Here is a 25,791-nt window from a genome sequence, read left to right as displayed (position 1 = left end):
CTCTGCAGTAGATAAGCAGTCCACTTTCTCCCAGCGCCAGGCTTGGGGAGAGAGCAGGGGAGAGTTTGTATAGAGTGCTTCACTTTTCCCAGATTCCTGCCATGAACGCTTGTGGACGGACAGTTACGTCGTCGTAACCCATCAGTCAGAGCAATTTCAGGATGCGTATAAAAGAACTGAGAAAGGTTTTCAACCGCCTTCCAAAGGCTGGTGGAGAAATAACACTTGCGTTTCGCTTTACAGACCTTCATAGCTCTTCCCTCCCTGCGGTGATGTGAAACCTGATTCCTCATGGCAAGTGGGCAGTTAGAACTGGCAAAAGACCTGGGTCTTAATGTTACACACCCTGTCCAGGAGAGACGTGTGCCAAGAATTGCAGAGACCCGGTTGGATTCAAACGCGAGAATGAAAACCTCTCTTGAATCCAAACTCCCTGCTCTTTAAATTTTACGAAACAGTGTTCTTGATCGAAATCAGTAGAAAAGGGCACGGGTGCAACTAACAACCCCAAGGCCTAAATTCAAACCAACTGTGTTCCGTGTTCCAGGAGCTGCAATGGCCAACACGTCAGTAGTAAAGCTGCGGCTCCAACCCATAGAGAATGGAGTTTCGGGGTAAAATGCAAAGCTCATAAAAAAGGATGCTCAAGGGGCACCTGGGTGGCTCAGTCGGACTCTTGATTTCGGCTCAGGTCGTGATCCCGGGGTTGGGGGACAGAGCCCCAAGCTGGCCTCCGCGCTGGGTGTGGAGCCTTGCTGGGGATTCTCTCTCTCTCTCTCTCCTTCTCCCTGTGTCCCTCCCCTGCTCAGCGAGTGTGAGGGCTCTCCTCCCCCCACCCCACCTGTCTGTCTCTAACAGCAACAACAACAAAAAACAACAAAAATGAATCTCGAGATGATTAGGGGAAACATGGCTATTCACATTGATGTAAACATTACATATCCCTAAATAATATTTATGAATAAAATAAATGGTATGTAAGTATTATTACATATTTATCACGTTCTTAAATAATATTAAATGTATGTGTTATGTGTGTGTGTGTACATGCTTCTCCACATTTCTTCTTTTATTGCTAATAACCCCCCAGCCAGGATCACGGAATTAGGTGGGAAGGTTACAATATTAGCAGTCACCTTCCAAGTCAGATTGAAGAAAAGACCCCCAGATTGGGCGGTTCTCTGGGGCAAGGTTTTCCTCTCCCCAGATCATGTGGGTTGGAGCAGCCGCAGAGACTCTTGGGCCCTCAGGGATGCTGCCAGGCTCTTCCCCGTCCGGAAGGGGGAGAGGGCTGCAGGAAGGCCTGGGGGTGTTGAAGGGGACGGGGTGGGGGGACAGGAGTAAAGCTCGTGTCCTGCGGAATGAAAAAGAAGGCGGCAGGCCCTGGCCTCCGAGGACCACCTGTGGACCTGAGATTCTCAAATAGGGTGTCCCACTCTGCACTCGTCCGCCGTGGCCCAGGGCGGGCCAGGCAGTGGCTCCCGTGGCCCGCGCCCCAGGAGCTGGGGTCTGAGATAAAAATCTATGGCTGTCCCTAAGGACCAGTCCACGTCCACCCTGCAGAACTGTTGCACTTTCCTTGCGGAGCGTTGCTACTTGGTGTTCGACGGAGGGCTGGCGTTTTTGCGGCCAGAATCAGAACCGCAATAGCGAGGATTCCACCTCCACCTGCAGATTTGTGCTGCGCTGAGCGGCGGGCGAGCCGCAGAGGCGAACAGACGCGCTGCCTGCCTGCTGCTGCCTGGGGCCCAAACGGTAGGGCCAGACACGACAGGCTGGGGGCAAGACACACACACACACACACACACACACACGCACACACGCACACACAAAGAGAGAGACTCATGAGGCCCGGGACAGGCGCGGAGAGGAGGAACCATTTTGCTGGGTCGAATTTTCGCGTTTCTTTGTCCGTGTCGGGGGCGTTCCGTGATCCGCGACCGGGCTTGCGGAAGGAGCATCTCTAGAGGACGACCGCGAGGGCGGCGGGCAACACTGGCCGCGATCCGAGCGCCACCATGACGCCTCCCGGGTGCGCAGCCGGCTCGGGGCCCCGTCGCCTGCCCCCGCCGCGCACACGCGCCGCGCCGGATCCGAAGCGGGCTGGGGAGTTATGTAAGCCCCTGGCGGGAGGGGAGAGGGTCTTTGATGTGTGCGTCTCTCGCGGCGGCGGCGGCGGCGGCGGCGGCTCGAGCGGCTCAGGTTGATGCAGAACCCGATGACAGGGGCCTGGCGCGAGCGCACGGCTGACGAAAGCGGCTTAGCCCGCTCGGTTTCCATGGCGACGAGCGGGCGCGGCGGCGGCGGCGGCGGCGGCGGCGGCGACCGCGCGTCCGCGGGGGGCTGCAGGAGGAAGGCGGCGGCCGCGGCCGGGACCCTCGCGGCAGACATGGACTCGCACTGCGACTGTGCCGCCGAGACGCCGGCCGCCGAGCAGCCGTCGGGCAGGATCAACAAGGCCGCGTTCAAGTTGTTCAGGAAGAGGAAATCGGGCGGCGCGATGCCCAGCATTTTCGGGGTCAAAAACAAAGGGGACGCGAAAGGCGCGGGTCCGACGGGGATGGCGAGGAGCCGGACCCACGACGGCCTGGCCGAGGTGCTGGTGCTGGAGAGCGGCAAGAAGGAGGAGCCGCGCGGCGGCGGCGGCGGCGGCGGCGGCGGGGGCGGCGGGGGGCGGCCGGGCGCGGCGGCGGCGGCGGCGGCGGCGGCGGCGGCGGGGGGCGCCCCCAGGGCGGCGGGCCCCGGCGGGGGCTCCGCGGCCCCCAGCGCCGTGGCCAAGTCGCACAGCTTCTTCTCCCTGCTGAGGAAGAACGGGCGGCCGGACAGCGGCCGGGGCGAGCCCGCGGACGCGAGCAGGGCCGGCGGCAAACAAAAGAGGGGGCTCAAGGGGCTCTTCAGCAGCATGCGCTGGCCCAGGAAGGACAAGCGGGCCAAGGCGGAGGCCAAGGGCGAGCGCGCGGGGGCGCCGGGCGGCCTGGTCCTGCCGGGCTCGCTCACCGCCAGCCTGGAGTGCGTCAAGGAGGAGACGCCCGCGTCCGCGCCCGCGCCCGCGCGCCAGCCGGAGCAGCCGCGCGGGGACGCGCCGCCAGAGCCAGCAGCAGGTGAGCCCGGAGGGGGGCAGCCGGGGCCGGCCCCCGCCGCTCGCGCCCCCGCGCCGGACCGCCGACGGGCCCCCGGCCCCGCCGCGCCTCGGGCCGAGGGCGCCCGGGGAGAGGACGCCGCGGGGCGCCGGCGCGCCGAGGAGCCCCGGGCACCCCCGGAGCCGGGCGCGGGGGAGGAGGCGCACACGGCCGAGGATGCCTGCAGGACAGGTGACGCGCCGGCACCGCCCGCCCCCCTGCTCGACGCGGAGTGCGGCGGCCGGGCGGCGGCCGCCCCCGACCCTTCCTCTGTCGATCCGCCCTCAGATTCGGCGGCCGATCGTATTTGTTTGATGTTTTCTGACGTGACTTCACTGAAAAGCTTTGACTCTCTTACAGGCTGCGGAGATATTATTGCAGACCCGGAGGACGAGGCGGGTCCCAGCTGCGACAAGCATGCCCCCGGGCCTGGCAAGCCAGTCCTGTCTAAAAAGAACCCCGGCGTGGTGGCCTACCAGGGCGGCGGGGAGGAGATGGCGAGCCCGGACGAGCTGGACGACACCTATCTCCAGGAGTTCTGGGACATGCTGTCGCAGACCGAGGACCAGGGACGAGGGCCCCAGGAGGCGGCGGCCACGGCGGCGGCGGCGGCGGCGGCGGCCCTGGACGCCCAGGTGGGGCCGGAGACCCCCAAAGACGCCAGGTGCGCAGAAGGGGCCAAGGACGTGCCGTTGGGCAAGCACCGGAGGCTCAACCGGGTTCCCATGGAGCTCCATCCCAAGGAGGAGCCCAAACCCCCGGAGAAGGAGCAGCAGGAGGGCGTCCCCAACAGCGACGAGGGCTACTGGGATTCCACCACTCCGGGCCCGGAGGAGGACAGCGCCGGCGGCGGCGGCGGCGGCGGCAGGAAGGCGGCCATCCCCCGGGATAGCTACAGCGGGGACGCGCTCTACGACCTCTACTCCGATCCGGATGCGGGCCCGGCCGTCGTCCCCGCCAGCGAGGAGACGGCCTGCTTGTCCCGGCTAAAGCCCGTGTCCCCGGTCACCATCACCTGCCCGCTGCGCACACCAGGCAGCCTGCTGAAGGACTCTAAAATCCCCATCAGCATCAAGCACCTCGCGAACCTCCCGTCCAGCCATCCCGTAGCGCACCAGCAACCGGTCAGGAGTGAGATGCCCAGAACAAAAATCCCGGTTTCCAAAGTGCTGGTCCGCAGGGTCAGCAACAGGGGCTTGGCTGGGACCACCATCCGGGCAGCGGCGTGCCACGACACGGCCAAAAAGTTGTGAGGTCTCCGAGGCCGACGTGCGTGGACCACACGTCAAGGAATACAACTTTCCCTGGGAACCACTGAAACAAGTTTTGCTTCCCCCTAAACGGAGGCTCTTAGGACCGTCCCTGCTCCAGAGCCTAGACCCAGGAGGTCCCTGTGCGGCCAGCAGGGGCAGCAGGATACAGCGTGGAGGGGGTGCTACACATGGGATTCTCCTCTCAAGATAAGTTTCCTGAGAATTATTTTCAAGCACTTTTAATTTTTTTACCTTTCAAAACAAAAAATCTTTGCTTTTCCTTTTTTTGCTTTGATGCGCTCAACACTTGGAAGTCACCTTTACTTGCCTTTGCAGAAAACAGGACTTAACCAAACAAACCTAAGTAAGCGTCATGCCGTGATACTCGGCCGTGCCAGGCAGGGTGCAAAGAGGGCCTGGAGGAACCACTGCCAACCCCAGAGGAGCCCCTCCTCTCCCAAGACACTTTCCTTCCTTCCTTCCTTCTTTTCCTTTTTCTTTCCAGAAAAAAAAAGAGAGAGAGAGAGAGAGAGGGAGAGAGGGTGAGATGAAAGAAAGAAAGAAAGAAAGAAAGAAAGAAAGAAAGAAAGAAAAGAAAGAGAAAAGAAAAAAAAGACCCTTTGCCGTACCACTGTGTGGGAAACACCCCCAAAGCTGAAAGAGTCTGGTGTTCACCTGATGAGCAGAGGGGATCAGTGATTGGCAGAAAATTTGCCTACTTTCAGTTGTTGGGTATGCAAATAGATCACTATTTACCACCAGGACCATAAAGGAGCACTTTGGTTTGCTTGGTTTAGATCATTTGTTTGGGGAGAAGTAAAAAGCTCAACAGAGCAGGATTTCTTTCTTTCTTTCTTTCTTTCTTTCTTTCTTTCTTTCTCCTTTTTCTTTCCCACCCAGTGAAGAAATTAGGATCAGGGAAAGATTTCACTAAAATGCCAAGAGACACAGTATTTTAGCATTTATAAACTGCAACCTTTTCATGTGTACATAATGCATATTTTACAGTTTATCCAGCTGTTAACATTTTATAATCTATCAGTAACCTCGAATTTAAAATCTGGTTTTATAACTAGTTATGATAACTGTCCCTGAACTATTGATGTTCTTTTATGTACTGTAACCTAAAGCAATTCTGTTTTTGTTTTATATGGGTTCTCTGGCTTTCAATGCAGGGGTAAAAAAAACAAAAAAAAAAAAAAAGAAAGAAAGAAAGAAAAAAAGAAAAGTCTATTGTGTTGACCTCCCAGAGGAATGGTTCTGTCTTGTCTTGGGTAAGAGACTATTTATCAGAGATTTTTACCTTGGTTATAAAAATTTTGGATTCCACCATTCTACAATATAGGGAGCCCCAAATGAGGAACATAGAAAAACACAGTTTTTCATGTTAGTTGACTTTTGCTTTATGGACTTGTGATTGGGACAGGTATGTTCAGAATATGACACTGGCAAGCATATGTATCATAAACACTCTATGCCAAGATTTTTTTTTTGAAAAGTGGCTTCCTTATATGTATGTTTCCTGTTATTTTAGATGAAACATTTATTTCAGAACAGGTTACCATATGCCTGGATACTTTGAGTGATTAACTGAAGCAGCTCCTAGAACGCTATTAGCCTCTAATGATTATGTAATATCCTCTGTGAAATGTTCTTCAGTGTGTGTAATCAAAAGACCAGAGCTCCTACTAGGAGGTGATTCATGGTGTCAGGACGACTAGATATTCCCAAGCAAAACTACATGCATGTGAACGGCATAACATTCATACACTATATGAGCTATATAGCTCCCATCTTCCAGAGAGATTGCCTAAGTAATGAACTGATGGTACATGTTTTTAAAGCTTGTGTTCTGTTTCATAAAGGAAGGAAAGAGGCAAGCTGAGTATATGGAAACCTATTTCAACAGTACGAAAGGAACGAAATAAACAGACATCAAAGGAAAACAAGTTTGAGCCAGTAGCATAAAGCAGATTGTTCCCATTTTAAATTTGCAGTGATTCAATTGGAAGAGGTGGTAGAGATTTGTTGAATTTCATTATTAGTCAGATTACTGGCTTTTATTGCATTGTGTCAGATCCTTAATGTCATTTCAAAGTACTGTTTTAATATTTAATTTCCTTCTATAGATGAGGTCCTATAATCAGACATAGCCTTAAGCACTCTGAACCCACCACCAGGAATTCATAAAGCCACTCGCACGCACACGTGCTGATGCACTCAACTGTGCACAAACTAACACACAAAGGCATCTACTGCACACTTGGAAATATTTTACACGTTCTGTCTTGAGAAAGGGATTTAAATTTGATTTCACCCCGATAGCGCTAGTTAGACTCCAGCTGCATTCATTTCCCCCCCCAGCGAATGTAAAGAACGTACATTTCTTTCCTAGCCGTAAAACAAAGGATCTTGATTTTCTTCTCGTGCATTTGCTTGTGAGGGTTGTAGTCTCCTCTGTGTGAATCCATGACAAAAGTTCTGTTTGCTCATTTGTTCAACTGTACAGGAAAGTTAAGGGTACCTGAAGTACTGATGAGAATATTGTAACAGTAAAGGCAATCTATTGATAAATCTCTTTTATAAGCACTGGGACAAACTATTTTTGCTTTCACAGTTCTGGGACTCCTTTCTCCAATTCCACCACGATGCTGTGTCTTCTTTTATAAGTAAAGGAAAGTGTCAGCAAAGTTTACCTTCATTTTCTCTTGCCTGGCAATTAACCAGTTATGCAAGATGTAAAATATTTTCTCTTTTTTTTCTTTTTTTCCCGTATGTTTTCCATTTAAAAAAACCCCAAAACCTCTATATCTTTAAGAATTCCACCCACGCCAGTCAAAATGAAGGATGCAGGCAATTAATTAAATGGCCTCAGTAGGTTGATGGGAAATCAGGACCAATGCAGGAAGCCTGGATCGTAACCTTGTCCACCTATAGGCAAGGAATCATAGTTGCTTTTTTTGTGCCAAGGGCTACTTTCATTCATGTTCCTGGAGATTGAAGAGTTGGCTTTTTTTTTTTTTTTAGCATTTTAATAGATTTATATTCCAGTTATTATTATGCGTTTCCTAAATTGGCCATATTTGCTGATTTTTTTTTTTTTAATGGGAAGGATTAAATGTGGGCTGATGATACCTTTGCTATGTTGTGTATGATTCTGAGATGCTTGGTTGATTAAGTCTGTTTAGTCAGAGAGCTGAACAAATTAGGGAGGAGAAAGTCAAATCAATTGTTGGCCCTGCATTTATCAGTGAGTTTAATGGCTCTGCACAAAGACAGCCTGACTTTAATGTCTACATCACACAATGTTACTTGAACTACTCTGGCATCAGTTCTAATGGCAGTTGGATGCTTTTATTCTTCCATTAGCACTGACCGGGAGAAATTTTACTATAGCATTTTCGATAATTGCAAGAGGAAATAGATTTTTATTATTTCACCTAATAACAACAAAGACATATAGGACATTAAGGGCTTCCTTTAGATACGTTTTCCACAGATTATCTGCCTATGTAAATACAAAACGTTTCACGTTGATGAATGTGACGTTTTACTGAGTTTTAAGGGTTTCTTCATTCATCTCAGAAGTAAGTTTTGAAGTATTTGCACTTAAATGAATAATATTCAAAGTACCCTTTGCTTACACGGTTACCAAGGTAAAAAGGCTATGTTAGATATCAAGGTTTCTTATACGGATCTTTCCGAGTTTTCATTCCTTACATCTTTGTCAGATTAGTCTTCAGAGACTTTCTACCATTCACTTTGTATGCAGAGATTAATTAAAGCAGCTTTCTCCCCGCTCTCTCCGTACCCACCATGTTTACTTGGTGCCCTCAGATGGCAGTAAGGGGACACTTCTCGCGAGGGTGGAGTGTTTTGACACTTGCGTAGTGGAACACATTTCCTGAGGGTAGTCATTCCAGATTTCTCCCCTGAATGATGACAATCTGGCCTTGGTCCCCTGTGCTCCGTTTCTACTGAGGCGTGTTCCAATATATTTGCATATACTTTGTGCTCATTCTTAAGCAACTAATCATTCTTAAGAAACTAATTAAAGAATTTTATACTCTTAAACATAAGGAGAAAGCATCACAGTTGCCTCTTCTCACCAGTGGCAATGGCTGGTTTAAAGTACCCGAATGAAATAACAGGAGGAACCCAAATACCTCGGCCCTACCCGTTTCCCTCCGTCCTCTCCAGGCAGCCCAAGGGATGAACAACATAGTTCTTATTCGTGGAAACTCGGCCTTAGGAATTTTTGATTCCCCACGCACAAATATGCATGACAGCTTGGGACCACACGCTAGCATGGCCGACTGGTGACCTACAGACCTGTGTGGGAAAGCAAGAGGCAAGCATTTGCTTCATAGAAAGACGTGTCTGTAACATGGTCAGGGGGTAAGTGTGGTTCCCCCTCAAGGGCGGTCAGCGTCTGGCTCTGAGCATCTCCTGACGGCTGGCATAAATTGCTTCTCAAAGCCTTTGCACTGTGCTGGTGATATAAAGGAGTCAGCTTCTTGCAAGAATAGTCCACTTATAAGGAATGTTTTTCTTTCACTGCAGAGAATGCTTTCAAGGAGCGATTCAGAATGATAGTTTCATGATTACGGAAAGGAGTCCCTTCTCAAACTGAAAAAGGACAGATTAAAATGGCCACGAAGCCTCCGGAACTGAAACTGGGCGCATTTTATGACCGATGAGTACTTAAATTCAAAGCAACCTGTATTCGTGGGGCATATACTGTATCTGATACTTCATAGAACCCCCTTCAGTTTGGAGTTCACACGTAGCCGTACCGTGATGGGACTTTCTTAACAGTCCCTAAAACATCTTTCTTTTATCGAGGGCTGGGCAATGTTACTCCCCTCGTGTGCCATCTTTCATTCCTGCTTTTTGTTTGTTTCCATCCCGTTCCATCTTTACCCCTCCCCCTTCCCTTCTTTCCCTTTCTCTCTTTTTCCCTAGTGTCTGGGACAGGAATATAAAGTCTTCACTAACTTAGGGTGACACAAGAGCTAAAAACTACTTCATGGCATGACCGGCTCACTTCCAATAGAAAAAAAAGCCAACCCAAGCCATGAAGCTGAAAATTGGTTTTGTGTCTGAGACGATGGTGCTCCCATCACTGGCAGAGAGACGTTGCGCGTGGTTCTCTATCATCAACCCAGCCCAGGCTTGCTCTGGGTGTTCCGTGTGGTTTGTTGAAGTAGGAACTAGCTGAGCGATCCCTCGCCTCGATACAATCCTGAACTTCAGAGACAAGCCCCTGGCTCTTTCAAAAGTAGCGCATCCTACCTTCTGTCTGTGGCCATTGAATTCTGGCGCCTATTTCCCGATTCACTAATTCATTCAACTAAGATTTACTGAAGACCTAGAAAGTCAGCCACCGTGAATTTGAGGGTTGTATATTGAAGTAAAACAACTAACATATACCATGTGTCGACTCTGTGCCGGGACGATCCTCTGTGCATTGTTATCGCCACGGTCCGCAAGAACCGTGCAGGGTGGGTATTAGCTCCGTCCTGCAGAGGAAGGAAATAATGCGCGCAAAGGTGAGACACCTTGTCCAGAGTCGCCCATTTCATACGTAATGGACAGGATTTGAATGAGAAACCTAACTCTATAGCTCCTGCTTTAATTACACATCTTCTTTTTTAGCCGTATGATTCCATTTTTGTATAAGTCGTTTTAAGTAAGAAACTGATCAAAGTTCTGAACTGTGAGAGCCAAACCAGATTTTTATAATTGTGGATACCATTCAACCGATGACTATTCTGACTCTTTGAGTTAAAAGTGAACTTGTTTTGGTTTTTTGGTTTTTTGGTTTTTTGGTTTTTATTCTTCGATGGCTTTTATACATGCAAGTCTAAAAGATCTCAGAGTCTAGCGGGTTTTTTCCTCACCTGGGCCAGTCAAAATTGTGGACTATATTCCCCAGTTATTCTCGAGTTACACACAAGCAGGTCTGCCTACAGATTTTGTAATCTGCTGTCTGTTTTGTCAGTAACAAAACCAAAAACAATTTCAGTAGTGAACCCAGCGGGTTGCAAGCTGAGTTTTCTTCCACTCCGCTTCTGTTAATACTCCTGTATTTAGGGACAATCCATTTGAAATTGTAACATGGTCACAAGGTTATTTTACTAATCGATGACCTGCCTATGCTTGGCGAGATGCTTTTAAAATGGATTTTGGACCTCGTATTAATAAGATGTAATGAAGAGTTCGGTGACAGGTGGTCATTCTATTGAATCGTAAACTGGGGTCCTTTTTGGTAACCACCCAGTAATTGGTAGAGTAACTTTCTGCTTTGTGTGGGAAGATAGTATTTTTAATAAAATACAGCCTAGGTGACTGGCTATCAGAGACATATGAAACTTTCTCAGATACCTACCTGGATCATCTAATAAGCTAAAGCAGAGATACTAAAAATACCTGGTCAAACCGCATAGGGGCATAGAGCAGACACACAGCAAATCCTTGTGACATGCCATGAGATGGCCCTGGGCAGCCTAAAGGAATTAGTAAGCCTTCTCAGATATCGACACTGCAACCATTTATCCCCCACTGCACAGTTATTTCTAAAGAAAGGAAGAGAAATGCTAACAAAGTAATAGATGACATTGTTACTGCTTCTAGGATGAAGTTAACTGAATGCGAAGGATCCGAGAGTGGTCGTTCTATCAAGAACGTCAGGGAAAATGGTTTTGACGCTATAGGCAAAGTAAATTTTTGTCATTTTTACTTGACTCCAGCTCTCTGCCGGGCTCATTGCTAACTTCAGGTTTTGACCAAGTTATTTATATGAAATATCTCAGTGTACCATAGGGAATTGCAGGTTCTTTGAAAATAATGACAAAGAAGACCCAAATGAGAAATTCCATCTCTATAATTAGTTTTCCTGAAAGTCGGGCATGTCTTTGAGGACAAGCTTTTGGCTGTATTATTTTTGTGCACAGGAGGAAAATGGTTAGTAGGTTTATAGATATTATTTTTATAATAGAATGTTAAGTCCCCCCCAAAACATCAAAAATTGTCTTCTAGAACTACTCTATGTTTTTAAAACTTGTTTTACAAGAGGATTCCAGATAGCAATAGGATCTTTTCTCCTTCCTCCAATGATTTAATGGGATAAATGAACCAATGTTTATATTTTTAAGCCTGTAAATATTTTATTTTGGGTATTTTGTATATTTGTTGATATAATTCCATTTTGTGCATATGTATCATTGTGCATGTTGCTGTTTTTGATAGCCACTCTTTTAATGAATGTAAGAAGCTTGAACTAATAGCACTTTTCTTGTTTCATTCAAACATCTTAAAATGAAAATACAACACTGCCATTTTAACTGTTGTGTTCAATTCAGCCAATAAATTTTGTTGCTCCTTTACATTTAAAGTGAATTCTGTAGGTTATTTTTTCGGGATGAATCTTCTTTCCACCCTTTTCAGTTTTTAGAACTGATTCGAATGATGGTGACGGCAGTGTGATGTGTGTGTGTGTGTGCGTGTGCGTGAAATTGGTGGAAAAAACCAACAGTGGGCCCGTATTTCTTTTCACACTTTGTAAACAAGTGAAAAACTGTTGTTTGCCTTTCGAAAGCCTTGTTATTCTGACGTGGATCTGATCTCTGAGCCTTTTGCTCAGAAAATCTCCATTTCTCATAAGCACACATGAGGCCGGCTAATCTGCTGTGACTGTTAGGACCAACCAACGGGAGTCTTTTGTTTTTTTTTTAACGTTTTTTTTTAAACGTTTTTATTTATTTTTGAGACAGAGACAGAGCATGAGCAGGGGAGGGGCAGAGAGAGAGGGAGACACAGAATCGGAAGCGGGCTCCAGGCTCCGAGCTGTCAGCGCAGAGCCTGACGCGGGGCTTGAACTCACAAACAGCGAGATCATGACCTGAGCTGAAGTCAGACGCTTAACCGACTGAGCCACCCAGGCGTCGCGACTGGAGTCTTTTAAAGAGTCGTTTTCTGGTTTTTATTTTGTTCTGTTTTTTGGAAGGGGGGGTGTTAAAAAACAAAATTCAACTGAGTGAATTTGAAGATCGAATTGGCTTCATTAAGCAATTGGTGAATTAGGCAGCACTCCCTCCCAGCAAGTAGAGAGATGCTCTGAGCAGTAGTACAAAATAGAGGGTTTTTACAGGAAGGATCGTGGGGCAAAGAGTTATTATTAGTAAAAGAAATAAAAAAGGATTATTTCAGGGGCGCCTGGGTGGCTCAGTCGGTTAAGCGTCTGACTTCGGCTCAGGTCATGATCTCACGGTTCGTGAGTTCGAGCTCCACGTCGGGCTCTGCGCTGACAGCTCGGAGCCTGGAGCCCGCTTCGGATTCTGTGTCTCGTTCTCTCTCTCTGCCCCTCCCCTGCTTGTGCTTTCTATCTCTCTCTCTCTCTTTCAAAAATAAATAAACATTAAAAAAAGCACTTATAAAAATTAAAATTTCATGAGCTGGAGTTGAACAGAGAACTTGCTTTTATGTGCATAGAGATAAATACTGATTTCTTGGATTGGGAATGAGGTATGGAGTGGTGCAGGATGCTTATATACAAACAAGCAAACAGAAGGGAGTAGAGGTGGTCTGAAGCGTGATCTTCTGAGACAGGTTATTCTGAAATCAAAAGCCTACATATAATTAGGAGAGACTAAGGGGAAAAGCCTAGTCTTTGTGGAAGAAATCAAGGACAGTAGCTGAGCTGGTTGGAGTGTTGGCATCTAAAACAGCAGTGAACAGACACGATGGTGCTGAAATCAGAAAGGCGCTTCCCCCCCCCCCCCTCCCCAGATACCAAACAAGGGGCTAGAAGAGAGAGAGAGAGAGCAACCATGATTGAAGGCAGGTGGCTGGGTGGTTGAGTACACACCCGCTCAGCGGAGAGAAATCATTGATGTATTTAACACGGAAAAAAAAAAAATGTAACTCTATGGGCTAGAGAGAAAATAATTTAAATCAGAGAGCAATTGCCTCTACCATTTCAAGCCACGGACGTGCAAGGCCCATGTACTGAATCAGCCTCAGTTGCTGAATACTTCTCATAGAGTGAATATTGCTCTGCCCTGAGTGGGATGTGGGATTCTGGGATTTAATGATAGCACCATTTTCATGTGACAGAGCAGCCAAACTCAGAGAAACCCATCTGTTCTGACGCAGAGGGAGTAGTTGGCCACACTAGACTCACTGATAGATGTCAGTCTCCAATGTGGGCCTTCACAGGAGAATTCTAAGAGCATACACGATTTCAGCCTTTCATGCTGTTTTCACCGCGTGGAGAACTTTAACCTGAAGGTTTAGAATCCCGAAGAAGCAACTGAACCAAAGGGGAGTGAAAACCTGTGTCTCAGAAGGAAGAGGTCAATGTCATAAAGAGAACAAAGCAATGGAAAACGGCCCTTGAATTTTTCTATCCCGCCATGCTTTGTGCTCACAGACTCCTGCACCCTCCAGGACATGGCGGGTGCTCGTGAGCCAGCAGTCACATGGGGAAAGGGATATTCCTGAGAAAGGATAGAAGTCTGGGCAAAGACCAGGACCCAAAGCGACAGACACATTCCGTTTTCCTAGTTATCCCCCAGGTGGGAGGGGGTTCTCATTTTAGATCATTTAAGATTTTATGCTTTTCTGGCTTCTAGGTCTAAGATTTGAGAGCTTAATTTCCTTCTTAGCTCCTGAGATTTCTAGATTCCCTACACCCTGTATAAAAGTGGCCTTTTAGAAATAATTGAGAGTCCTTGATGGTTATTCTCGGTGTCGGAAGCTGCCTCCGCGTTGGCTTTGTTGCCCAGGCAGCATAGGAACTTACTAGGGGATTCTGGTTCTCTTGGGAAGCTCAAGGACAACTCTTGGCCAGGTCCTCCAGTGGTCCCACGTCTGATGCCACAGTCTAACTGCAGCTTTCCTCTGATGAAAAAGTTATATCCATTATATGTATCAGAAAATAGATTCATGTCATTTGGTTTAGTTAACAACCATCGACTACTTGCTGTGTTAGGTCCGTGCTCAGCTTGGTGGGTATACACGAGTGAGACATAACACTCTCTGCTAAGGCCACTTAAAGCTTCCCGACAAACTCCCTGAGTACAAATCTCTGTCTTGGTGTCATTTCCTGGGGAATCTCAACCTCAGATATTATTATTTCCATTTTTCAATGAAAAAGTGAGGCTTAGAGATCTTACATGTTTCTGGCAATACAGAAATTTAGAGTTTTAAAATTTTCTTGTACAGAACACTTAAAAAATGCCAATGTTTACTTTTATTTCTCTATATGCATATTGAGCTATCAAAGGAGGGAGGCCAGAAATCCCTGGATGTTACTACTGATTCCTGGAGGCCTAGAACTTTCAACTTTTGGTTCCAGGGCCTAAGAATGGACTGGGGACCATACAGTAGGCAGCTGAATCCACAATCAGAGTGGATGAGCTGTTTGTAGAACTTTTTGGTAATTGGAAGATCAAGCAGGCACAAAATCAGTACGGATAAAGATTTGAGAAAGACTTTTGGACACATGTAATCCTGGAAGAAACAATTGGAAAATCCACATTCTTTTCAAGTACAAATAAAACATTTATTAAAATTGGCTACATCCTAAGCAATGAAGTAAGTCGTAAAGCTTCTCCAAAAAAAAAAAAAAACAAAACAAAACAAAATCAGTTACATGCAGAATATGTTCTTTTACTACAAGTATGCTAGAAATTAGCAGAGATAAGATAACTAAAACCACTCCATACATTTGGGACAAATTTTAAATGTGCCTTTCAATACCTTGTGGATCAAAGAATAAATGACAATGGATACTAGAAAACAATTAGAAATGCACAATCATGAAGACATTATATATTAAAACGTGAAATACAGCCAAAGATTACTTAGAAAGAATTTTACAGCCCAACATGCTTACATTAGAAAAGATAAAAGGCTGAGAATTAATGAGTTAAGGATCCATTTTAATCTAATGTAAGAAGTTGGAAAAAGAATAACAGAATAAACCCATAGAAAGTCTAAGTAATATAACTTAGCAGAAAGTAACGAGACTGGAAACAAAGATACTCTAAAGTGGATCAACAAATAACAAAAATTGATTTTTTTTTTTGTAAAACATTTATAGTATTTATCAGGAAAAAAGAGAAAGATTCAGAATGGGAAGATGGGCATAATCTCAGTTGTGGCATCGATAAAAAGAGAAAAAGTGCTATAAAGCTATGGCAATAACTTCAACATTTAGACAATACATACAAATTCCAAAAAATATATAAATTGCTGAAAGTGGCTTGGGAAGAAATAGATAACATGAAAAGTCCTAAAACTGTTATAAAGACAAGGGAATCGACAGTGAAAACTCTCCCGCCCCCTCCAGACAAAACAGTAAAACCAGATAGCAGAACCAATGTCCTACCAAACATCTAATGATCAGGTAACTTCAATCTGACACAATCTCTCTCTATTTATTTTATTTTATTTTATTTTATTTTATTTTATTTTATTATTTTTTAAAACATTTATCCACTTTTGAGAGTGAGAGAGACAGAGCATGAGCAGGGAAGGGGCAGAGAGAGAGGGAGACATAGAATCCAAAGCAGGCTTCAGGCTCCGAGCTGTCAGCATAGGGCCCGACACGGGGCTTGAACTCTCGAACCTCGAGATCATGACCTGAGCCCAAGTCAGACGCTTAACTGACTGAGCCACCCAGGCGCCCCTCTCTCTCTTTTTTAAAAAAGTTATTTATTTATTTATTTATTTATTTATTTATTTATTTATGTAGAGAGGGTGTGCGTGAGCGGGGAAGGGGGCAGAGAGAGAGAGAGAATCTTTAGCAAGCTCCACGCTCAGTGCTCAGCATGGAGTCTGACGTGGGGCTCAATCCCACAACCCTGGGGTCGTGACCTGAGCTGAAACAAGAGTCGGACGTTCAACTGACTGAGCCACCCAGGTGTCCCTAACACAATCTCTTTAAGAGAAGGAAGAACCATTCGTTGAGGAAAATTAAAAATGTATCTCTATCATGGAATTCAACATTTCCATATTAGATCAGAAAACTGCATCCAGGGGTGCCTGGGTGGCCCAATTGGTTGAATATCCGACTCTTGATTTCAGCTCAGGCATGATCCCAGGGTGGTGGGATAGAGCCCCCTGTTGGGCTCCACACTGAGTGTGGAGTCTGCTTAAGATTCTCTCTCTCTCTCTCTCTCTCTCTCTCTCTCGGGGCGCCTGGGTGGCACAGTCGGTTAAGCGTCCGACTTCAGCCAGGTCACGATCTCGCGGTCCGTGAGTTCGAGCCCTGCGTCGGGCTCTGGGCTGATGGCTCGGAGCCTGGAGCCTGTTTCCAATTCTGTGTCTCCCTCTCTCTCTGCCCCTCCCCCGTTCATGCTCTGTCTCTCTCTGTCCCAAAAATAAATAAAGGTAAAAAAAAAAAAAAAAAAAAAGATTCTCTCTCTCTCTCTCTGCCCCTCTCCCCCACTTTTGTGTGTGTGCGCTTTCTTTCTCTTTAATGAAACTTAGAAAAAGAAAACTGAATCTGGTAGTGTGTAAAACCAACACTCATCATATCAAGTTGGGTTTACTCCAGGAATGGAAATATGGTTCAACATTTTAAAAAAGTCTATTACTACAACTTGTCACATTAAAAGATTCAAGGAGAAGCATATGATATCTGAAAGCCGTAGATTCCCATGCCTGAAGGCACTTTTTAAAGTTCTTTAACGATTCTAGAATTTGGACACTTAATTCCTGTCATGTTCTTAAAGGATTCAAGCTACTCAGGACAATGGGGGGTTCTTTAAACTTTCAACGTTTTGTCTCATAACATTTTAAGCAATTGTCCATATTTCATCGAATCTAAGGTTCTACAGATGTACGTTCTCTTATGTATCATAAAGGAAAAAACAATGCTGGCAATTATAATTGTAAGACACCACTGATTCAAAGACGTACCCAGCTTTAGAGATGGAAAACTGTGTGAAAATATGCATCCTAGAATGGATCAAATATTGATGTATATATTAAAAGTTTTAAGGATAATATTCTTCACTTATCAGTGAAGGTTTATGTGAAAAAAGGCAGTTATCCAAATGTTGAGTCTACAGATACTAATACTTGGTGAAGAATGTATCAAACAGACCCAAGCAAGGTCTCAGTGTTTAGGAAAATTGCATATTCCTTTTTGTACAGAATTATACACTTTTCATGAAATGCACATAAAAAACCCCTCACATGCACACAGGGTTATTTTCAAGGCTCCCACTTTGAGGAAAATGAAGGCCTGTACATTTGACATCTTTGGCCCTTCCTTCATTTACCCGACCCTCCAAGGGGGCAGGCGAGAAGACGGGGATAATCTAAAAAGATCTTTCTCCGCTAGCACCTCAGTGTTTCCCAGAAGACACCAGTGTCTCCTAGATCTATGTCTTGTACTTACTTCCAGATGGCAATGTGTTTTTCTTAACAAGCTTCTAAATCTTTCTTTTGCCCATGGGACTGCATTGCAGAAGATTCTTGTCACATCTTGCTTTCTCAGTCTGGCACATATGCCCCAGGTCTGATGCATGACCATACCCATCAATTTGTGCCTGCCTGGTGGGTGTGAGGGAGATCTCTTCTAAGTGGAGAGCCCCATCAAAGTCCAAATCCAACACTGTGTTCAAGAGAATACTGGTCTTCTGACAGCGACATCTCTCAGCCTTAAATAGGAATAAAAGGTGAGACCCTGGGTGCCTGGGTGGCTCAGTCGGTCAAGCAACTGACTTTTGATCTCAGCTCAGGTCTCGATTTCAGGGTCGTGAGTTCAGGCCCCACATTGGGCTCTGCACTGGGCACCAAGTCTACTTAAAAAAATAATAAAGAGGCGAAACCCTACTTGGGCTCCATTTTTTCTGATGGTCTAGAGTTTCCCCACCCCCAAGGACTTGCGTCTTTTTAATCCTTTCTCTTATGACTGTACATTTTGGTCTTACTCTCTCCTTCTTCCTGCCACCTTTGTTCTTTGTTCTCCTAATAACTTTCTCTCATATTGACGTGTAGCTCAGAATTCTATCTCCAACAATTCGTTTGTCCTCCTTTAGTGGAAAATCCATATAATACCTGATTTGTCCGGGAGGCTTATCCTGAGAATCTTGTGTCCATAAACCAGCATTGTTAGGGGTTATAATAGGGTTTGTCTGATGTATGTTCTTGCTTCCTGAAAGATAACCTCGAAATCTTTGGAATTTCCTGGATGATAGGAGTGTCTTTGTTATTCGTGGTGGGCCCCTTATCCACACCTAAGCTTATGCTAAGGAAGTGACTCAGGATGGGACCTGTTATGCTAGAGAGACCAACCATGTGATTAGAAGCCTGGGCCCCAAACCTTGTGACATCAGCCTGACACCCTACTCCCCCCCCCCCCCCCCCCCGCCGCCACTTCCAGGGAGGGGAAGGAGACTGGAGATTTACTGAGTTCAACTTTGAAACCAATGATTTAATCAGTCGTGCCTATGTAATGAAACCCCAATAAAATCTCTGGACACGGAGGCTTCTCAGGGTAGCTTCCTGGTGGTAAACACATCATTGTTCTGGAAGGGATGACAACCCCAATTCCATGAGACAGGACACAGAGGTCTGTGTCTAGGACCCTCCAGACCTTGCCCTATGTGACTCTTCACTTGGCTGGTCCTGATTTGTATCCTTTTTTAATAACTCTAATTGTAAGTACAGTACTTTCCTGGGTTCTGGGAGTCATTCTAATGAATTATCCAACGTGAGGGGGTCTTGGGAACCCCCCAAACTGGTAGCCATTTGGTCAGAAGTGCAGGTGACCACACTTGCAGCGGGCATCTGAAATGAGGACAGTTGGGGACCATGCCCTTCACCTGTGGAATCTCTGCTGACTCCAAGTGACTAGCATCAGAATTAGATTGCAGTATTGCAGGGATGCAAGGGGGGGGGTGGTGGTGGTGGTGGCTTAATTTTTATCAGGCCCAAATAACACTTTTAAAAAGTTGTTTTTGGGGGTGCCTGGGTGGTTCAGTCGGTTAAGCGTCCAACTTCAGCCCAGGTCATGATCTCATGGTTCGTGGTTTCGAGCCCCATATCGGGCTCTCTACTGACAGCTTGGAGCCTGGAGCCTGCTTCGGATTCTGGGTCTCCTCTCTCTGCCCCCCACTCCCACCCCACTTGTGCTCTGTCTCCGTCTCTCAAAAATAAATAAATGTTAAAAATTTAAAAAAAAAAAACTTTTTGTGGGGCGCCTGGTGGCTCAGTCGGTTAAGCGGCCGACTTTGGCTCAGGTCATGATCTCGCGGTCCGTGAGTTCGAGCCCCGCGTCGGGCTCTGTGCTGACAGCTCGGAGCCCGGAGCCTGTTTCAGATTCTGTGTCTCCCTCTCTCTGACCCTCCCCCGTTCATGCTCTGTCTCTCTCTGTCTCAAAAATAAATAAACGTTAAAAAAAAAATTAAAAAAAACCTTTTTGTTATAGTAGCTATAAATAAATTGATATGAGTTATGAGTTAAAGTCTCACAACTTACACACACGCCCAATGGATCTACCAGCTACACTCATTTCTGTTATTTTATGAGGCTATTTCTCTGAACCTTCAGAGTTACTTTTCCACTCCCTGCTTGTGGCTTTAACTGGATATTCTCAGAGGTATGCTTGGTGGCGCTGATCTCCTGTAGGGCCCAGAGTGGCCCCTGGTTGGGGGATCCACAGAGTGGCTCGGGCAGGGGGTAGAGAGCCTAACATCATCCCGAGGTATTCACGAATGGATGAAAAGCCTGGGACTCCCTGGAGGGCTGGAAAATGCAAGCAGGGGGATCCAGCGCCTGGAACCCCGTCTCTGCCGCTGCTGCCCACTCCATGGACGAAGGGTGGAGGGCAGGGCTGGGGGGGGGTCTGTGTTGGAAAAGGGCAAGAAGCAGGGCTCCGCAGCCGAGGGGCAGCCCGGCGTGAGGCGAGGCAGGGCTCGGCGGGGCCCCGATCTCTGTCCCCCCAGTTAGCAGGCTTCTGGCCAAGGGCATCTTCAGCGGATCCAGTGTCCTCCGAGGGACTGCTCGCATACGTGAGATCCTCCAGGGACAGCTGCCACTTGAGGGGCCATCGGCGGGTCCAAGTCCCGGTGGGTCTGAGGTCCATGTGCCCTGATCACAAAAACTTCGGAGCTGGTAGACCCTTTCAACTTAATTCCAACTGTTATAAATGTTTGAAAGGTTTGCAAAAATGGTTTTCAATTTTTTATCACCCATTTGGATGAACATGTTTCCTCCTGGATGGAGGCCATCAAGGGTTAGAAAAGGAGGGTGGGACCCCCTGAGGCTTAAAACCTTGAGAGGAAAGCCGTGTGCATGGGGAGGGAGCTCTGATCTCTCAGTGAAGTCCTTTAACAGAAGAGTTTTACAGAAAGGCAGTCTTAAATATTTTCTCTGATACTTCCTATCTCATTTTTCTTGACGTAACTGTGTGATGTGATATGAACAAAATGTAATGTTTTTACCAAGCCCCATATAGTGGGTTGTCCCTGGCTCCCCTCGGGTTAGCCCCCCAGTGCTGCATAAATATCATTGTTTTCTATGAAGGCTGTCATAGGAAAAGCTTCGGGGCCCCTGCCCTTCACACAGTCATGAAGTCCCCAGACTCATGTGAGATTTACTGGTATTTTACGGAAACTCAGGACCATGACCAGTAATTTCGACTATCCTCCCTACTTGACATCAGGATAAATCTATTTATATTGTTTCCTTTCCCAAGAGCTGCTAGATAATCACAACAAGAGCACTGACATAATAAATCTCAGCGGATTCTGGTGTGATATGTAGTAGCAAACACAGGCTTAATACAGGATTAATACATTTTTAATTTAAAGTTTAAGAAATGTGTAATGTTTGTTTTTGAGAGAGACAGAGACAGAGACAGAGCACGAGCAGGGGAGGGGCAGAGAGAGGGAGACACAGAATCCGAAGCAGGCTCCAGGCTCTGAGCCGTCAGTTTGAGCTCACGGGGCTTGAACTCACGGACTGCGAGATCAAGACCTGAGCCGAAGTCGGATGCTTGTCCGACTGAGCCACCCAGGCTCCCGTCTACATTTTTAATTTAAAAAACTCAGAAGGTAATAAGTACAGTTGTGTTATGTTACTAACGTAAGGTAAGTGATCGCTGGGGTTACCTGGTCCTCTGGGTTTAAATAACATCCTTCAAATGGCGGGAGATCCAGTTAAGCAAGGATGTAGTTTGGGGGAAAGCTCCTTCCTCCTGGTTCCACAGGGAGAATATACTTCACTGCAAAGTCTATCCCACCTGGAGGCGAACAGGGTTTTTGTGCTCCTCACCAGGCAGCCACTAGCTGGGAGACCTGGCAGCTGTTTCCATATTCATTGGCCATTTGGGTTTCTTTTTCTATCCCCTGCCAGCTCCCATTTTCCTCTTCTCTCCCAGTCTCCTAGATGAACACGCTCTCCCACTATCCCCCGATAGGCCGATAGGCCGGTTCAAGGGTTTTCCTAAACAGGTGTCTCTCTGATAGAAATCTGGTGCCAGCTATTAAAACAATTTCCCCACCCTTGCTGCCTAAGTAATGGAGAGAAAACAACAAAGGAGTGAAAGGGGGCGTTGGGGGGAGTCTTTCATAGACTGCTCAGGTGATCCTGCTAATAATGACTCGGGCCCGTGACCTTCTCTGAAGGTCTTGCCTGTGTGATTGCAGCCACCTCTCCAGGCCTGCATGGAAGCTGTCCCCCAGCCCACCCCAGTGACGGGACAGGGGTCCAGTAGCTCTGCTCCCTGGGCTGAATGCGTGTGACTCTCCTGGAAGCCCCTGACTTCTTAGGTTTTAAATCCCTAGGCATAGGATTAATTAGTGTGAATTCATCAGCGTTCCCTCCAACAGGCACTGAAGGTACAGTCATTTTAATTTGCACACTAACCCCGTGAGATAAATGGGGTAGGGACAGGGTTGTCGGAACTAGAGTTCCAGAACTGTTGAGCTGGAAGGGCTTGGAGGTTATGTAGTCTAACCCCTTCCTTTCACAAGTGAGGAAACTGAGGTCCGAAGAGGAAAAGTGATTTCCCCCTGGTGAGTGAGATGGCGTGGTAAGGGAGGGGGCAGGTTTAAAGCCAGAGCTGAATGAAGTCAGCTCCTTGTCTGGTTCTCCTTTCCAGTGATAGATGGAATGCAGAAGAGCATTTCAGGCTTTTGCTATATGTCCAAGTAAGTCGCCCGCAATTCCTGAAAAGGGCGTTCTTTTTTTTTTTTTTTTTCCAACGTTTTTTTTTAAATTTATTTTTGGGACAGAGAGAGACAGAGCATGAGCGGGGGAGGGGCAGAGAGAGAGGGAGACACAGAATCGGAAACAGGCTCCAGGCTCTGAGCCATCAGCCCAGAGCCCGACGCGGGGCTCGAACTCACGGACCGCGAGATCGTGACCTGGCTGAAGTCGGACGCTTAACCGACTGCGCCACCCAGGCGCCCCAAAAGGGCGTTTTTAAGGCTTGTGCAGGGGCGCCTGGGTGGCTCAGTGGGTTAAGTGTCCGACTTTGGCTCAGGTCATGATCTTGCGGTTTGTGAGTTCGAGCCCCACGTCAGGCTCTGTGCTGATGCCTCGGAGCCTGGAGCCTGCATTGGATTCTGTGTCTCCCTCTCTCTCTCCCCCTCCCCTGCTCGTGCTCTGTCTCTCTCTGTCTCTCAAAAATAAATAAATGTTTAAAAAAATCTTAAAAACATTCAGGCTCGTGCAGAGGAGGATGGAAAGATACAGGTTCAAGACAGATTCAGGAGGAACTAGCAATACTTGATGACCCATTGGATATGAAAGCAGAGAGAGATGACAGACAATTCAGAAATTTCTAATTTGTTGAAAGATAGCTAGTAATTACTTGAAGTAGGGAATATTGAACAAAAAGCAAACGTTAAAGATGAGTTCATTCGAGGTGTGTTGAGTTGTGATGTTTTCAGGACCTTGAGATAAAAATGCCCTTTAAAGATAGGAAACTGGAGGGGCGCCTGGGTGGCCCAGTCAGTTGAGCATCCGACTTCAGCTCAGGTCATGATCTCATGGTTTGTGAGTTCAATTCCTGCATCAAGTTTGCTGCTATCAGCGTGGAGCCTGCTTCGGATCCTCTGTCTCCCTCTCTCCTGCCCCTTCCCTGCTCACACACTCTCTCTCTCAAAAATAAATTAAAACATTAAAACGAAATAAAGAACCTGGATCTGGGTGGAGATCCTGCTTTGGATACTGACAGGTAACACCAGGTCATAATGCATTTTTTCCTCTATCCCTGGAACACATTTAAAGAAATTGGTATTAAGGTAGTCACCTACTCAGATCTGTGTGCCTCCTTCCCAGAAGATAAGCTACACTAAGGGAAGAGAAAATACAACCCTGACAGAATTGCTCAAAATCATGCTTGCTGGGAATTAAGACAACTGAGATTAGATATGACCACTGAACCTTCCTTAAATGAGATAAATGAATAAGTAAATATCTCAATTGAAGATCCCAAGGATCAAGAGGCCTATTCCTGAAGAAGAAGAATATATTTTAAAAAATATTCGCTTTGTGGGGGCCCCTGGGTGGCTCAGTCGGTTAAGTGACCGACTTTTGATTTCAGCTCAGGTCGTGATCTCATGGTTCGTGAGTTCAAGTCTGGAGCCCACTCGGAATTCTCTCTCCCTCTCTCTCTGCCCCTCCCCCCCTCAAAAAATAAACAAACTTAAAAAAATTAAAAAACAATATTCCCTTTGTGGACAAAAATGTCTGTGTCCACCATTTGGGCAAAATAAACTGGATTATCTGACAGCGAACAGTTCCATTTTTGGTAGAGGACCAGAAGCACTGCGAGTCATTTCAGAATGTCATTTAACATGTTTTTAAACAGGGGAAAAAAAAGACTGTACCCTTCCTCCTTCTAAAAAATCCCTTTAAAAAAATTCCTTTCAAATGCACTGTTTTTGTTTTGTTTTGTTTTGAGAGAGAGAGAGAGGGCACAAGTGTGTGAGGGGCAGAGAGAGAGAGAGAGAGAGAATCCCACAAGAGGCAGACGGATGGGGGGAGAGAGAAGGAGAGAGAGAGAGAGAAGCAAGGCTCACCCAAAGCAGGGCTCAAACTCACGAACCGTGAGATCAAGACCTGATCTGAAGTCGGATGCTTAACAACTGGGTCACCCAGGTGCCCCTCAAATGCACTATGTCTTTTGTTGAATTTTCTATTTCACTGGATGAAAAAAAATCAAAGTAAGGTTTATTCCAGACAATAGCGTTCTAAATCAGACAGTAGTTGAAACCACAGAAGTAGTTGAGATTATCCCAAGGGAATCTGGAACAGAAGGCGGGATGCAGAATTCTGGTGGAAGGGACAGCTCTTAAACTCGCCTTTCCAGGATCCATTCTCCCTCCTCTGGGTAACAACATACTATTTCCTCTGGAAAGCACCTCCATTCCTACCCCTCAGTTCGACGTGTTCATATAGGGATGGCCCCACATTCTGGACCTAAGATGGGACACATCACTCAAACATGGTGCATCAGAGTGCTGCGAACCTGGTTACGATGGTTGATTCAAAGAGGAGCATCTGACTCACTAGTCCAAGGAGACGTCACTCTGGGTCTTCTGCTAAAACTACTTGGGAAAGGAGGCTCTTTGTCTGCTGGGGTTGCTGTACAAGCAGGATATGAACAGGGAATTGCTGTTGGCCAGCTAGTCACTGCAGGAGCATCTTGCCTGAGAGAGAAGCAGTGGGGAACAGAGCTAAGACAATAACAGAGACCCTGAGTGGACATGTTCTGACAAAGCTAGTTCTGTTCTTGCACTTCTTGTCTGAGCCAATAAATTCCTTCTCCTATGAAAGGCAATTTCAGGGGCGCCTGGGTGGCTCAGTTGGTTAAGCATCCAACTTCAGCTAAGGTCACGATCTCACGGTTGATGAGTTCAAGCCCCGTGTCGGGCTCTGTGCCGACAGCTCGGAGCCTGGAGCCTGCTTCGGATTCTGTGTCTCCCTCTTTCTCTGTTCCTCCCCCGCTCGCACTCTCTTTCTCTCTTTCAAAAATAAAGATTAAGGGGCGCCTGGGTGGCGCAGTCGGTTAAGCGTCCGACTTCAGCCAGGTCACGATCTCGCGGTCCGTGAGTTCGAGCCCCGCATCGGGCTCTGGGCTGATGGCTCAGAGCCTGGAGCCTGTTTCCGATTCTGTGTCTCCCTCTCTCTCTGCCCCTCCCCTGTTCATGCTCTGTCTCTCTCTGTTCCAAAAAATAAATAAACGTTGAAAAAAAAATTTTTTTTTCAAAAATAAAGATTAAAAAAATAATAACAAAGGCAATTTCGATTGTGATCTGACACTTGTAACCAAAAAAAAAAAAAAAATCATGACTAAAGCACTCAGGAACATCAACATTTAAAATGTGTTTCTTCAGTGTTTGAAGTTTGCGTTTACACATGCATGGTGATACAGCTGACTGATTAGC

The 25,791-nt window shown here is 46.7% G+C and overlaps 1 protein-coding gene across 2 annotated transcripts; it reads left to right on the top strand.

The window, feature by feature from the left end:
• The first annotated feature begins 1,350 nt into the window (after positions 1–1,350).
• Positions 1,351–11,760, top strand: AMER2 (APC membrane recruitment protein 2). Of its 2 annotated transcripts, XM_043575344.1 has the most exons (2): positions 1,351–3,101; positions 3,480–11,760. In XM_043575344.1, the coding sequence occupies exons 1-2, from the start codon at positions 2,207–2,209 to the stop codon at positions 4,370–4,372; spliced, it is 1,788 nt and encodes a 595-aa protein (XP_043431279.1). In that variant the 5' UTR covers positions 1,351–2,206; the 3' UTR covers positions 4,373–11,760. The 2 variants fall into 2 exon arrangements, with proteins under 2 accessions (XP_043431279.1, XP_043431267.1); XM_043575332.1 differs by having other exon boundaries at positions 1,351–11,760.
• Positions 11,761–25,791: the final 14,031 nt, after the last annotated feature.

The sequence above is a fragment of the Prionailurus bengalensis genome, chromosome A1 (genome assembly GCF_016509475.1).
Source record: "Prionailurus bengalensis isolate Pbe53 chromosome A1, Fcat_Pben_1.1_paternal_pri, whole genome shotgun sequence".
NCBI lineage: Eukaryota > Metazoa > Chordata > Mammalia > Carnivora > Felidae > Prionailurus > Prionailurus bengalensis.
This window is presented reverse-complemented; position numbering and strand designations above follow the sequence as displayed.

Bases quoted from the DNA above. Each gene is read 5' to 3' on its own strand.
- AMER2 (XM_043575332.1), top strand. From the start codon at position 2,207: ATGCAGAACCCGATGACAGGGGCCTGGCGCGAGCGCACGGCTGACGAA.